Source organism: Euleptes europaea, chromosome 7 (assembly GCF_029931775.1).
Source record: "Euleptes europaea isolate rEulEur1 chromosome 7, rEulEur1.hap1, whole genome shotgun sequence".
NCBI lineage: Eukaryota > Metazoa > Chordata > Lepidosauria > Squamata > Sphaerodactylidae > Euleptes > Euleptes europaea.
Genome location: NC_079318.1, coordinates 67,646,970 through 67,662,221, shown reverse-complemented (window position 1 = coordinate 67,662,221; position 15,252 = coordinate 67,646,970). Strand labels below are relative to the sequence as shown.

The 15,252-nt window shown below is 44.2% G+C and overlaps 1 protein-coding gene across 1 annotated transcript in view; it reads left to right on the top strand.

The window, feature by feature from the left end:
• PSME4 (proteasome activator subunit 4) overlaps window positions 1-15,252 on the top strand; it is a 100,168-nt gene that overhangs the window by 38,015 nt on the left and 46,901 nt on the right. The window contains exons 12-20 of the mRNA XM_056853856.1: window positions 10-99; window positions 587-651; window positions 2,318-2,468; window positions 2,908-3,006; window positions 3,298-3,367; window positions 4,594-4,661; window positions 6,249-6,464; window positions 8,782-8,939; window positions 10,935-11,030. Coding sequence (XP_056709834.1) covers window positions 10-99; window positions 587-651; window positions 2,318-2,468; window positions 2,908-3,006; window positions 3,298-3,367; window positions 4,594-4,661; window positions 6,249-6,464; window positions 8,782-8,939; window positions 10,935-11,030 — 1,013 coding nt within the window. The remainder of the gene's footprint in view (window positions 1-9; window positions 100-586; window positions 652-2,317; window positions 2,469-2,907; window positions 3,007-3,297; window positions 3,368-4,593; window positions 4,662-6,248; window positions 6,465-8,781; window positions 8,940-10,934; window positions 11,031-15,252) is intronic.

Below are 15,252 nucleotides of genomic sequence, written 5' to 3'. Positions count from 1 at the left end.
TCCTATTAGATCACATTCCAGTTTATCGCAACATTTTCTACTCTTGTGCCTTTAGTAGATTGTTCATCTGTACTACAAGAGAGAGATGACCTCACAGTGGTAAGATAGTAAATAGTTGTGTACTCTAGGTTGTTTATGGAGAGGGAATTTAAAGTCAAAGTTTTCTCAAATGTGTTCTCAAAGGTGCTCAAATGTCAAAAGGGGGACAGATTTCACAGTAGAAAGGGTCATAGTTCAGTGATGGAATTCATGGTTTTGCATGCAGAAGGTTCCAGCTTCTATCCTAGGCAGTGGGGCTGGGTAAGATCAGAATCCTCAGAGGGCCACAATCTGTCAGAGTAGGTTGTAGTGGGTGGGCAGATTGATTCACGATTTATTTTGCGAAAGTGCACATCCTGGCCTCAAGAGAAGCACAAGTAACCAAGGAAACCCATGTTCAAAGGTTTTGTAATGATTATCGTAACAAATACAAAATTGCTGATGTGAATTTTCCAGCTGCAGTTTTGGAAGCATGTCATATGTCTGAGGCAGGAAAAAAAGAAAAGAAAAGCATTAAATATTTTCCCCTTGTGCTTTGGAATTGTAGGTGGAGAGAGAACTGTGTTCTGCTACTGCCGAATTTGAAGATTTTGTACTGCAGTTTATGGACAGGCAAGTTGTGATGGGAAACTGAGTGGAGATGATAACTGTACTCTACAGGCTTTCCCACATACCTCATCTTACTCTCCCATACTGCAGGTCTGCCAAAACCTCTCTCCGCAAAGTATCCACACTCCAAATGTTTTAATAGTCTCTTTCTGGCCACATGCAGAGTCTGTGGATGTTTTGTTTCACTTGAGTGTTTGTATGCATGTGTGTTGTCGCTCCTTTTTGTGAGGTTAAGCCCAAAGGCTTCACAAAACAGGTTGGTTTTGAGCTGAGGATTGGGGGGTGGGGGGAAAGAGAGCTGGCATTTGGTAACTATACTAGATAGGAATGGATGGACACTGTGAAGACTGCAGGAGACATTTAGTTGGCTTAGGATGATGGAGTTGGTGGAGCCAAGGAGATGAGCAGGGTGGTATCCAGAAATGACGCCCCAGTCCTTGCCACCTCTCCTTATCTGCTTTCAAAAAGAGAAGAAGAGTTGGTTTTTAAACCCTGATTTTCTCTACCTTTAGGGAGTCTCAAAGCAGCTTACAATGACCTTCCCTTCCCCCCCCTCACAACTGGTACCTTGTGAGGTAGAAGAGGCTGAGAGAGTTCTGAGAGAACTGTGACTGGTCCAAGGTCACCCTGTAGGCTACATATGGAGGAGTGAAGAGTCTAATCTGGTTCTCGAGATTAGAGTCCGCTGCTCATGTGGACCCTGTTCCACAGATTTCAAAAGAGGGGCTTTCCCTTTTTCTTGCTTTACCCATTTGGTAGACTGAAGAGTCTTTGAAGTAGGCAGCCCGAAAACAGAATGCTTCCATGCATCTGTAAGCATGGAAAAGCTTCTTTTTTCTCTTGCTGATTCCAAGTAGGCTGGAGTGAGCTTGATTTCTTGTACTTCCTTGATTCCCCCCACCAGTCCCTTCTAAAATAAATCAAACTGCATTAGCCTTGCAAATAAATCCATTAAAATTTTGTAGGCTGCAAATGGCTTAACTAGCCTGCCCACACACTCCCATACACGTACCCGTGTTAGTAATTTGTCTGTGACACTTGTACCCTGCCTTACCTCTAAGGCAGTATGCGTAGTCTCCTTCATGTTATCCTTGCAACAGCTCTTTAAGCTGGGTTAGGCTGAAAAAAAATGACTGGTCCATGGTCACTTGGTGTGTTTCACAGCTGAGCAGGGTTTGAAACCTTGGTCTCTCCAATCTTGGGCACCACAATATCACATTGGTGGCTTGGTAAAAAAAGAAGTAGCGTGTAAAGATTTGTGTGTGTGTGTAAAGTGCCGTCAAGTCGCAGCCGACTTATGGCGACCCCTTTTGGGGTTTTCATGGCAAGAGACTAACAGAGGTGGTTTGCCAGTGCCTTCCTCTGCACAGCAACCCTGGTATTCCTTGGTGGTCTCCCATCCAAATACTAATCAGGGTTGACCCTGCTTAGCTTCTGAGATCTGACGAGATCAGGCTAGCCTGGGCCATCCAGGTCAGGGCGTAAAGATTCATACACACCTATTTATCGGGGGTACCGTTCTCTACTTTCTACACTTGAATTGCTGTTTAAAAGCCTGCCAAAGGTATCCTGTGTAGCAGATACCATTACATCTCATCAGTGCATAGACAGATCAGCAGGACATTCGTAATATTTTTTGCTGACCATTTTCTTGATTTTTGTTGTCTAGATGTTTTGGACTTATAGAAAGCAGCACGCTGGAGCAAACAAGAGAAGAGACTGAAACAGAAAAGATGACTCATTTGGAGAGTCTGGTGGAATTAGGCCTCTCTTCTACTTTCAGCACAATTCTCACGCAGTGTTCAAAGGAGATATTTAAGGTATGTGTAACCAACGATGGAAGAACAGAAACCTTTTTTGTCAGGTTAATTTTACTTAATTATTATAAGACACAAGCTGGTATAACTGCCTTTATATTCACACACACACCTTTTCTTGTATTGAAAACAAGAAAATTAACTGAAATGTTTGGGGTGACTCGAGTAAGCGCACTCTCCAGGTTTGGACCCAACTCATGGCACATTTGCTGAGACGTTTGGTCACCAGTGTGCTAAATAATTGCTAAACGCTAGTGGTGAAGACATGGTTCCTTTTCCTCCTCCTAGCGTATCTCTCCACTGCATCATGGCCAAGACTGAGCCGAAACTAGATTCCGCTTGGATTAGCTGTGGTTTTTGATGACATAAAATTAGATCATAAAGCAAAGTTGATTAATCATCTCATTGTGTTTTTTCCTCTCTCTCTTGCTTTTCTCTTTAGGTTGCCTTGGAGAAGGTTTTTAATTTTGCCATTTCAAATATATTTGAGACAAGAGTTGCTGGTCGGATGGTCGCTGACATGTGCCGAGCAGCTGTGAAAGTGAGACAGCTTTCTTTTCCAGTTGAGATGCTCACCCATGAGTGACTGTAGTTCCGCCATTTTGTTGGCCCTGGAACTCCTTGCCAATTCCCTCTGCCCTCTTATAGGCCTTTGGAGAGCAGATTTCTTTATCTTAACCCCAAATACTTCATACCCTCCTGAATTCAGGCCCACTGGGCACATTCCTAATCATTGCTTTAAGATGCTCATTAAAAACATCATCAACAAAAAAAAACACCCTGTTTGCAGAAATATCTTAATGCAGAATTTGATTCTCTGTGACATTTTCAGTGCTGTCCTGAGGAGTCTTTGAAGCTGTTTGTTCCCCATTGCTGCAACGTTATAGCACATCTTACTCTCAGTAAGTTTCACCGATCTCACTTTGTGTTGTAATAAGCTAATTTTTGATGGAGTGTGAGTTGCCTATTTAAAACATAAAAATAGTTTTTTAAAAAACCACAAATTGCTCCTGGAAGATATAGTGTACTTTGTGTTTTACAATCTCCTATCGTTTCCTGTGTTTAGTATTAATTCCAAGAGGGTCTGTTCAGTTACGCACAGAAAATGCTTGCATGCCCTGGAGACTAGCAGGTAGTTAGAAATTGCTGCTCAGTTCTGCCTTGCCAAGTTGGTAGCAGCCATAAAAATGGTTTGGCTTGCAGTGGCTGCTGAAGAATGCCTTGATAAGTTGTTAATTGGTCTTACCTTGAGCATCTTAACTTTGCTTCGTTCAAAGAGCTGCTTCAAAGGTGCAGAACATCACCCTGTGCTCATGGTACAGGAGCCTGCTGCCAGTTCTAGCTTCTTGGTGCCTGTATCCATACCATATGCACAGTGGTGAATCTGTTACAAGCTCTGAAAGAAATTTCACCCATTATGTAAAGGAAAACACAGCTTTTCCATTGAATGTAGGCCTAATGTGGATCTGCAGTCAGTCACGGCTCCCTGGAGAATGCACACATGTTTGTTGCATTCGCACTTAACATTTTTAGGGGGGCACTGGAAAAATGGTGGGTTTACACCTGCAAATGTGATGTGTCCGGTGGGTTTTTACTCCCTCTATCCCACACCACCCCGCCCATTTTGTCTGTCCTGGCATGAGCTAAAGGAAACCTGGCTCTGTGGGCCAGCTTGAGTGGGAGAGAGGAGTGTGGCTGTTTACTTGTGTCTTATAAAACAAAATCTTTAATACAGAAATTAAAACAAAACAAAACACCACCACCACTACAAAGCTGCTCATCTGGAGCCATTGCCTGAAGCAGGCCTGACTGTTTCAGGAAACATCCTGTCGCATATAAGCTTTCCATGAGCCGTTGTGTCTTCTGCCTTTTATATGATTCTTTAGGCCAGTGTCAAGGTGAGGGAAGTAAATTTATTTATTTATTATTTACATTTGTATCCCACCCTCATTCCCAGCAAGCCGGGCTCAGGGCGGCTAAAAGGGTACTTCTAGGTATTCAGGAGCATTTTATCAAGTTTGTCAGGGATTGCTTCAATTGTTTGGATCTCTCAGGCTTTTGCATGTGCAGCTTTAGCTGTAGGTATTTCAGTGTAATAATGGTTGGGCTGTATTTTTTTTTTATCTAGATGATGATGTCTTACACGATGAAGAGTTAGATAAGGAGCTCCTGTGGAACCTCCAGCTTTTGTCAGAGGTATTATGGGAAGTACTAGTATTTGTGGGAAAGTGAAAGGCCCCTAGTGGTTTTTATATGGGAGCTTCCATGTGATATAGAAGTGGGCAGATCCATTGATTGTGACTGAAAATATCCTGCCTAGGCAGGATGCAAAAGGGGCTGCTGCTGCTGATGGGTCCAGTGCAGTGGCCCATAGTCCTGCTAGGGACAGCAGCTATTGGGGTCCTCACTTGGTTATAGAAGGGCTAAAGGGAGGAAAGACCAAAGTTGAAGCTGGAGGGTGAGAGATTCAAAACTTATAAAAGGAAAAATGTCTTCACACAACACATAGTTAAATTGTAGAACTCCCTGCCCCAGGACGTGGTGATGGCTGCCACCTTGGATGGTTTTAAGAGGGGAGTGGACATGTTCATGGAGGAGAGGGTTATTCATGTCTATTAGTTAAAATGGATACTAGTCATGAGGCATACCTGTTCTCTCCAGGATCAGAGGAGCAGGCCTATTATATCAGGTGCTTTGGAACACTGGCAGGATGGTGCAGCTGCAGTCATCTTGTTTGGGGGCTTCCTAGAGGCACCTGGTTGGCCACTGTGTGAGCAGACTGCTGGACTTGATGGACCTAGGTCTGATCCAGCATGGCTTTATCTTATGTTCTTATGTTTGCCCATTGACTTCCTTTGACCCACTGTGGTTAGAGGCTGTCTTGTTAGATGGGGTGTCAGCAGCTGTCATGTTGTTCCCCACTGTCCTTGTGGCTGGGCGGCTGCCCCCACCCAGCACTCCAGTGTTATGTTTCCATGCAGAAGTCATGCCACGGTGAGGAGCTGCAGTCCATAACTTCCAGCTGTATCCCAAGCCTCTCTTCCCTCTAATAAGCATCCTGGATTATAAAGACCTATTAATTTGCCACCCTGTTCTTTCAGCTAATTATGGTACAGTGTTTCTGGAAATGTGTGTCTCACAATGTTATATAAACAATACCAGTAGAAAAGAGCAAGAGTCCAGTAACACCTTAATGACTAACAAAATTTCTGGCAGGGTATGAGCTTTCGTGAGCCACAGCCTCACTTCTTCAGATAACTTGCCAAACTCAGCTGTGACTCACGAAAGCTCATACCCTGCTAGAAATTTTGTTAGTCTTTAAGGTGCTACTGAACTCTTGCTCTTTTCTACTGCTACAGACAGACTAACATAGCTATCCATCATAAACAATACCAGTTTTGGCGCCTGGTTCCACATATTAAACATTTGGCAGTTGGCGTCTAGTAGGAAGTCAAGAGCCGCAGTGCAAAGGGTGGTGATGGTTCTTAGTACTGCCAGTTCTGACAAAGTACAAGTTGCATGGGAGAGGAACACCTATTCATTGGCCAATGCAATGAAATTAGGAACCAAGTACATATACTTGCAGAGATTTGTAGCCCCAAAATATTCCTAAAGAGAGACCCAAGTCTGGAGACAGCCCAGAAGAAGTGCTGTGGGAGTTGGCGTAAAGAGAGAAGATCCAGACTGTCCTAAAACCTCTTGTTCTTGCAATGTAATGGTTTATTAATGGTATGGATTCACTGTTGTATATTTACATTTCTGGCGTTTGCATTCTTTGATTAGATCACTCGTGTGGATGGGAAGCAGTTGCTACCGTACAGTGAGCAGCTTGTGAAGATTCTTCAGCGAAGCCTCCACTTAACCTGTAAGCAGGGTTACATTCTGTCTTGTAACCTACTGCATCATCTTCTTCGTTCTACTACACTTATCTACCCCACAGAATACTGCAGTGTGCCAGGTGGTTTTGACAAGCCTCTTTCTGAATACTTTCCTATCAAGGCAAGGATTTTAACTTATTTAGGATTAGACAATTAAACTTTTTTAAATTATAAGTACTAAATGATTATTATATTTGCTTTTATTTGAAGCTATGTCCCCACTGCAAATGGCTATGGAAAGTGTAATTGAAAGATGCTATGAATGTAGATGTCTGCATTGTCTATTCTTTTCCAGTAGTTTTTTTATTTTATGTTCTTTTCATGCTATCTCTAACCTGCTCTGTCTTAGAGTTGGTGCAATTTATGAAAAATCAAGAGTAAAATAGAAAGCTTATTACTAAATAAATCGGAGATTTTCTTGATAGCTAAAGGTTGTTTCATATTATAGAAACTCATGGGGTATATGGAATATATCTATATCTATATCTCTATATCTCTATATCTCTATATCTATATCTATATCTATATATATATATATATATATATTCCTTCTTTCTTTGGTAAAAAAAAAATGTGATATACATGCAAGTTTATTTTATTTAAATGTGAAATGGCTTTGGCTTTATATACAGCTACTGTTAAGGGATACCATGCAAAGGCTGACTCCCATTTAACTGGAGCTGGTTCACCCGATATCCTTTTGTCTACATAAGCATTTTGAGGCATGAGGATTAATAGACATCAGCCATTTCCATAATCACAATGATACTTTCTTCAGCTATAATTACCTGATCCCATATTTTCCTTGTGACTGCATGCCTGTAGTTGGGACTGCTGTGTGACTGAGCTTTTTAAAATTAGGCCTAGATGGTTTCGTTCAACAGTGAGCTGATTTGAAAGAGTGCCCATCTGGTAGTGATATGCGGAAACTCTAAAATGTGGTTGGTTGAGGAGAAATCTTTCATGCATCCATAATTTGCCTAAGACCTATTGTAGTTGTGAAATGGCCAAGATCAACTTTTGACCAAAAGGAAAAAAAATCATTTTTTAAAATTATAAGTATGAGCCCGGTTTTTCTGGGAGGGCGGGATATAAATTTAATAAAATAATTAAAAAATAAAACATTAGCAGGATATTAAACCATAAATTGGAACAAATCAAAACAAAAGGGTGACATTATTTTCACTTGAGATTCCATGTAACAACAGAAAAGCAATCTTGTTTGATGTGCAGGCCATGACAAGGTTATCAGTAGGCCAGTGGGACTTAAAGGGGGGGGGGCTGATGCTACTTCAGATTTCCTTGAAATTGAATTGTTAAATGGAGTGACTCCCTTTCTCATTTCAAAATAAGTTGCAACAGGCTTCTGTTTGTTGGTTCTGTTGCGTATGTATTTAGCTGAAAGCGTCTGCATCTGTGTGCTCACTGCACTATGGTAAATCAGATTCTGCACCACCAAAGACCACAATTCTACAAACTGTCTTAATGTTATGGTAGTGGCTATGCATAGAACCTTGACTGTTGTAAATCATGATGACTTCTCCTTTTAAAGAGGGTTTCATCTCCCAGGATCAGGGAGACTCTGTGTTCACATAACTATAAGAATTTCCAGTTCACTTGTTGACTTCTCACAGAGGTGAGAAGAAACGAGCCTATCGTCCCATTCTGGAGTAACTTCCAAGAGGATCTTTGTTGGTTGAACTGTCATGGGATTGCAGGCAGTGCTACTACCCATTCTATCATATGTATGAATCTTTGGTGTTCCAAGCTGCACTGGTTGCAGTGACTTTCTAGGCACAATTTGAGATGTTAATATTTGGCTTATGAAACCTTTAATGGCCTGGTGACAGCAACTAAACGTCATACAAGCTTGCAACCACACTCCTTGAGATCTTCTGGAGGGGCTGCTGCAGACAGACTAACATGGCTACTCATCGTAAGCAATGCCGGTTTTGGGACAGAGCATTACACTAGATGCTTTGGAAAGATAGTGATTTAGTGAAATAGTGATTCAGCCCCCCCAATATATTTTGGATTTTACATTTATCTCATGCATTTTAGAATCTTAGCCACTTTGATTGGGTTTAAAGTATGGTGATAATTTTCTGAAAAATATCTGAGCTCTGCCCAAAAAGAATCTAAAAATAAAGAATCACCAGAATCAACTAGGACTCTTCTCACCAGTAAACTGTCAGTATTTCCAGTTTAATTTCCAAACTGCTTCAAGGTTTGTTTTCCCAATGAACACAAGCAGGCTATTGTTAATTGGCATGAATTTTGTTGTGATGGGACCTGTCTTTGCTAATAATGTGTGATGCAACCCCCTGTTATCCACTATAAGCAGTAACATCCTTGTGGTTGAGAACTTGAGTTAAAGGAGGAACACTCTGGCGTTTTCACTAAAATGCAAAATACACCTTCTTGTTTTGTGTTCACAGGACTGGGGTAAGCCTGGTGATCTACGGAATCTCAACATCCAGTGGCATGTTCCTTCAGCTGAAGAGACAGCTTTTTCTTTCTACCTGCTGGATTCTTTTCTCCAACCAGAGCTTGACAAACTAGCACGTTTTGCAGATGCAGATCTTGAAATGTCCAGGTCAGTAGCTGGGTAGTCAGTGACGATGTTTTACTTTGAGTTGACGGGGACAGTTTGGATTGGCAAAGATTCCTCAGTTCAGACTGGTTAGCAGCTTGGGTGTTTGTGTAGATTTTTTAAAAGTGAAACAGAATTTTTTTAATAGTGAGCCAGGTATTTAATCTACAGCTCTTTACAGCAGCCCTGTAAAGTAGTCCCATATTACTGATGTGGGCATATTTGCATGTTTTGCAGTGACAATCATGTTTACTGTCTCCTTCTGTCTCTCCAGGTCCCTCTGGTGTGTACATGCTTATTGGTACACAGGACAGCAAATGATTATCCTGTGCACATGTTATTTTTTGTCCCTCAGGGATGGTAGCTTGCCCAAGTCCTTCCTGTGACTTCATGACTGCACTGAGATTTGAGTTCCCTGCTCAGAATTCCGGTGATTTCTGAGAGATAGCCAGTGTGGTGTTATGACTATAATGGTGGACATAGTATGTTGGAAACCTGGTTTCAAGCCCCCAGTTTTCCATGAAGCTTGCTGTGTGACCTTGGGCCTGTCAATCTTATAGAGTTGTTCTAATGATAAAATGCTTCTTAGAACTCCTTGGAGGAAGGACAATATAGAAATGTACTACAAAGATAGCTGTAAAAGTACAAACAGTGTTTTTCATATGCCCATTCCAAATATAGGTGGTTTCCCCCTGGCTTGTGTGGGCTCACTGTTGCCAGTGTAGCTGCTGATATTGTGCAGTGGCAATGAGGATTCCACATGGCAGATTTCCCCACAGTTTCCCTTCCCCAGTTTCTCGAAAGCAGCCACTCCCCTCCCCGAGGCCAATTTTTTTTCCAAATTCCATATTGTTATGTCAACATTTCATATTGTTATATCTTTCCAAAGACTTCACAGCAAAGCTGGCTTGAGAAAGGCTGGGGGAAAGCCAAGGGAACCCCGGGAAGTGCCTGAATGCACTATGATGATGTGGGGAAGCAGGGAAAAAATACTTCCCACTAACATGAACCCGGTGTGGACAACCTGTGTGGAAATGGCCCTCAGTGACATAATGGCTCCACTGAGATGTAAATTGGGTAATTTCTATGTTGAAGCTCATGCTTCTTATCAGTCAGTTGGAATAGTTTGTTTTTAAGATATGAATAACTCTTCCAATTAACTGTCAGTATTTAAAAAACAATTTCTGGTTGTAAGGGCAATTAAATATTTTTGCCTTCATCTAATACAATTTGACCACAGTCATGAAACTGGTCTAGTAGGGGTAACAGCCCAAGTCAGCTCTTGCTCATGGAGTGCTGCATCTGTTTTAGAAAAACTACAAGAGAGGGACCCACAAAACTTTCAGGGGAGGGAAATCCCATCCGTCCCCACAATTTCTCCCTTCCTCCATTTTTCCCTTTTCTCCTCCCTTTTCTCAATCACCTCCTCCTTTCCCAATCCTCCTCCTAGCCAGATGCTCAATCAGCTGGATGTTGGGTGGGGGGCTGTAAAGTTGAAGCAGGAAGTGGGCCTTTGTGCTTCCTGCTTAAAATTTCCTGCCACTGCTCATCCCCGCCCCCCATGGATGGTTGACAGTGGCAGCAGCAGAAGGCTTTAAAGCAGTGAGCATGAAAGACATACTTCTCGCATCAACCTCCCCTTGTGTGATTTGGAGAAGGGTACAATGTTGGTGAAGGTTTAACGGTCTCGTTCTCTCCCCTCTTTGCCAAAGCTGCTAATTGCTCTGTGAGGAGATACTTTGGGGGGGTGGTTGGGGGAAGCGGTTTGCTTTGCTTTGGGAAAGCAGAATTGTGGGGGAGAAAAACAGAAGTTCTATGTCTTCCTTGACCTCTATTTTTCAGACACCTGGAACTCAGTAATTGCATGGTTATCCAAGAATATTCTGTAGTAGTCTGAATGTAGTAAAGATCTGTACAATACAGTCATGTCAGCAAAGAAGCCCTCCACTTGCCCATGCATATCTTAAAAACTGAAATAGACTTGATGTTTGCTTTCAGAGATGATGTGCAGCAGTCTCTCACGATAGTGCACAACTGCCTGATTGGGTCGGGGAACATTCTGCATTCTTTGAAAGGAGAGAGAGTACCTCACCTGTAAGTAAGCATTACTCTGTATAGATTAAAAAATAGACTGTCTGGGAAGAATCTTCCCAGGCCGATATTGTGTAAGTTCCACTGAGTTCTATCAGCTTGGAAATACCAAGTAGTCAAAACATATACAGAAAATCCTATAGTCACATGTATACCTGCTTATCCTTGTACTCTGGCGCTCTGCTTTACCAGAGAGCTATGCTTCACACTGCCTCCTGTGTCTTGAAAATATGAGATCTGTTTGTATTTGCTATCTCAGAAAATGTGAGTGCCTGGCACCTGGGCTGTGGAAATGTACCCCAGCTCATTCATTGAGCTGTGTTAAGCAATCAGATGTTAACCTGTATAAGAGCGACAACTAATGACTGTTGACTTGGAAATCTACATAGTCCAGAATGGAAGGCTTTAGGTCTCTTACTCTTGAGGTGCCGTTTGGTATTACCCAAAATTATGTGCATGAAACTAAGAACAGGTGCCCATATGAGTTAATTGCAGCAACATAAAAGAAAACTCCAGCAGCACCTTATTCTGCCGTTAATCTGTGTGGTTCAGAACATCTGATGATGTGCCATTTGAATCTGCTCTGCATCCAACACACAATGCAGGCTTGAACAGGACTTGGCATCATGTCCTGAGGCATTCCCCCCACTTGTTATACATGTTTAATTTTTTTGTAATATCTAGACTCCTAGAAAGAGAGCCAGCGTGGTGTAGTGTTTAAGGTGTCAGACTAGGACCTGGGAAACCCAGGTTCAAATCCCCACTCGCACCATGGAAGCTTGCTGGGCGACAGCCCTGTCACACAGCCCTGACCCTGGTTAGTATTTGCATGGGAGACCTTCAAGAAATACCAGGGTTGGGAGGTAGGCAATGGCAAGCCACCTTCGAATGTCTCTTGCCTCGAAAACCCTTCAGGTTGCCAGAGGTCAGCTGTGACTTTACGGAAAGAAAAAAAAGACTCAAAGAGCTCTGGAGAACTGGAAAGCTTGCTCACTGTTTTATGACATTTGGTTAGCCATAATAAAATGTATTACATGGTTTGTGCTCTTGGATTTTGATATAAATTTTGTTAGTCTTTGAGGTGCCACCGGGCTTCTTTTTGCATGTCTAGGAAAAAGTCTTTTTGCACACAGCTGCCCAGGTCAAACAGTAAAAGAAATCCTTGCCAAGTTAGCACTCTGTGGATCCTCCCACAGAGTCAGGCAAGGCTTTGATGACACTCATTGTCTCCGTTTCTGCTGATGGTGGGGTCTCTCTTGCAGCTGGATTAGTTATCTGAAAGGGGTTTTTGTGGAAAACCCCTGGCTTTGGAGCCTTTGACCACAGTTTAGTTACATCTCACAAGGATCCCACATGAACAGGCATTTGTCCTTTCTCGCTCTGGAAGAGGACGTCATCTGTAAGCTGGGTGTTTCCGTTCCTCTTGCTTCTGGGAGGCAGGACTAAATTTTGACTTCCTGTCCCTAGGGAAACGCCTCCTCATTTCCAATTCTTTCTTGCCTCGCATTGGGAGAGCAGGCTCTGTCAGCAGCTCTCTGCTAATTCTTCTTTAAAAAAGACTATTTTCTACTTTCTATTTCTACTCTAAATTCTGATTCTATTTTCTGTCATCCTCCTGTCTCTGCTATCTGTTCTCTGGCTATTTAGTTTGTGACTAGGCTGTTTAGTCAGGTTTCCCGCCAAAATCAAAATGGCGGACGTTCATCCTGACGCCTTTATTGCTCAGGAGGATTTGAAACCAGGCTTGCTTGTCACAGCCCCGCAAGTCCAGCATAAGCCCCCTGGCAGCCACTCCGGTGGCTCTAAGGGGAAGGGCAAGAAGAAGCGGGGAGACTGTTCCCTTAAGAGAAAAGGAGCCGACGCGGCTCAGGCTAAGGGCGCTAAAAGAGTTCGTGCGCCTATTGCTCCCCGCTCCCTTGCCGCGGCAGTGCCGCAGCGGCTTTTACCCGCAACGAAGGTGTCGGAGACCCCGGCGGTCCCTGCAGAGCCGGCGGCCCCGGCCGTGCCTCAACCCGCACACATGGAGAACGCTTCAGCCGGTAAGGTGCTAACTTCCTCCTCGGAGGGTAACGCGCTTTCCTCTTTAGCCGCCATAGAAGTGGTGGGACTACTGTCCCTTAAAGCGGAGCGCTCTGCTCTTATTAAGGATGCCTTCATAGAAGGCATCAGGGCAGTGCAGCTCTCTTCCCCGACCTCCTCTATCCGCGATTCCTCTGAGCCTTCCGTCAGTGACCCTGGGGAGGGCCCCAGTTCCCAACCACCTCAAAGGGAGGGAGGGAGCCAGTGGCTTACCAAGGCAGCCCTTAAGCCCCCCCCCGGTCAAATCAGCCTCTGCCACTGTCACCTTTTCTCCTGCCTCCTCTGACGATGAGAGGGAGGAAGACAAGTTCTCATCTGAAGGAGAGGACCTCACCACTGAGGAAAAACAACTTAGATTATTTAGCCCTGATGACTATCAATCTTTACTATCTAAGACATTAGCAGCCCTTGACTTAAATGCAGCTCCTGACTCTTGTCTCTCGTGCGGCAATAGTCTGGACCAGAAAACTGGGACAATTTATTCCAGAGGATGACAGAAACGCTCTGGAGGGAGTTTCTAGAATTCTGAAAGCTGGGTCCTTTCTGGCAGACTCCTCTTTAGACACAATGGCCTTCGCAGCTTGATCCATGGCAACTACGGCACATCCACCGGAGGCGCTTCAGGATGGAGACTCTTCGTTCGATCTCAGAGGCTCTGCGACTACAAGACTTCCTAGCATCCATCGACTTGCAGGAAGCGTACCTGCATATCATGATCCATTGTGCTAGGCCAGGTCGTCTCGGGTTACTGCCGGCTACTGGTCTTGAGAGCAGGCTGTTATCTCCGGAATGCAGGAATCCGGGGGAGTCCCGCCAGGAGCTGGAAACCAAAATAAAGTCGGCGTGCAGAGGGGAAGTCAAAAGTCCGGTCCAAGGGTCAGAAGTCCGTTTAACAAAGTCTAGGAGCGTCAGCAACAAAAGTCAGAGATCCTTTTGCAACAATTGCTTTCGCAACGTCTGTCTGTTCCAAGCCTGGTTTTAAGCTGTTTCCCTTTGCCTTAGGTCTCATACTCAGACAACTCACAGTCTTGGAGCCGTCTCCTTAGTGCCTGTAAACGCGCACTTCTCCTTTTACTTTGTAACTGCATTCTTCCTTTTTGCCTTTGCTGTTGTTGAGTGTCTTCAGGTGAGCTGGGTGGGTCCTGCTTCTGTGGAGTTATAGCTGCATCTGGTTGTGCCGAAGGAGGTGATTCTGTGTTTACTTCCAAATCCTCAGCAGGGCTGGTGTTTACTCCTACCTGTTGCCCTTCGCCCTGCCCTGCATTCTCAGCTGCCTGAGGTGCAATGCCCGTTATTTCTCCCTGCTCAGGCTCTTCCTCTGATGGTGCTTCGCCTGTTGAAGCCTGGGCCATGACATCCATCCCCTCCATCGGAAATTCCTCCGATTCCGTTTTCAACACAGGCACTACCAGTTCCGGGCGCTCCCTTTCGGCTTGTCATCAGCCCCTCAAGTTTTCATGAAGGTCCTCATGACCTTGGTAGCCCGGGCTCGACAGAAGGGGATACAGCTGCACCCCTATTTAGATGACAATCTGATCTGTGCGTCATCAAGGGATCTTTGCCTCAGCCACACGATGGCTGTCATGGAGCTTTTAGAATCCCATGGCTTTTTGATAAACAGGAAAAAGAGCCATCTTTCTCCTTCCCAACATCTGCTTCACCTGGGCGTCTACATAGATACAGTCTCCAATACTCTGTCGCTTCTGGAGGACAAGGTAGCCAAGATCTCATCCATGGCCAAGTTCACTCTTCTTTCCAAGTCATCTCAGATTATCAGATTATCAATCTGGCAAAACTACAGGGACTTATGATTTCCACCATCCCGGCCGTTCGGTGGGCCAGACTCCATGCCAGGTCACTGCAGTGGTTTCTTCGCCCGTACCAAAGGGAGATTTCATTCAGGTCTCGCAAACGTCTAGTCCTCCCCAAAGCCATCAAGTCAAGTCTGCGATGGTGGGCCTGCCCCAGCAATCTGTCCCAGGGTCTTCAATACATCACCCCTGCTCCAATCCAGCTGTTCACCAACGCGTCCCTCACGGGCTGGGGAGCTACCCTCCTCAACCAGCCAGCTCAGGGACTCTGGAACTCGAAGGAGCGGCTTATGAACATCAATGCCCTGGAAATCGGAGCCATTCGTATGGCCCTG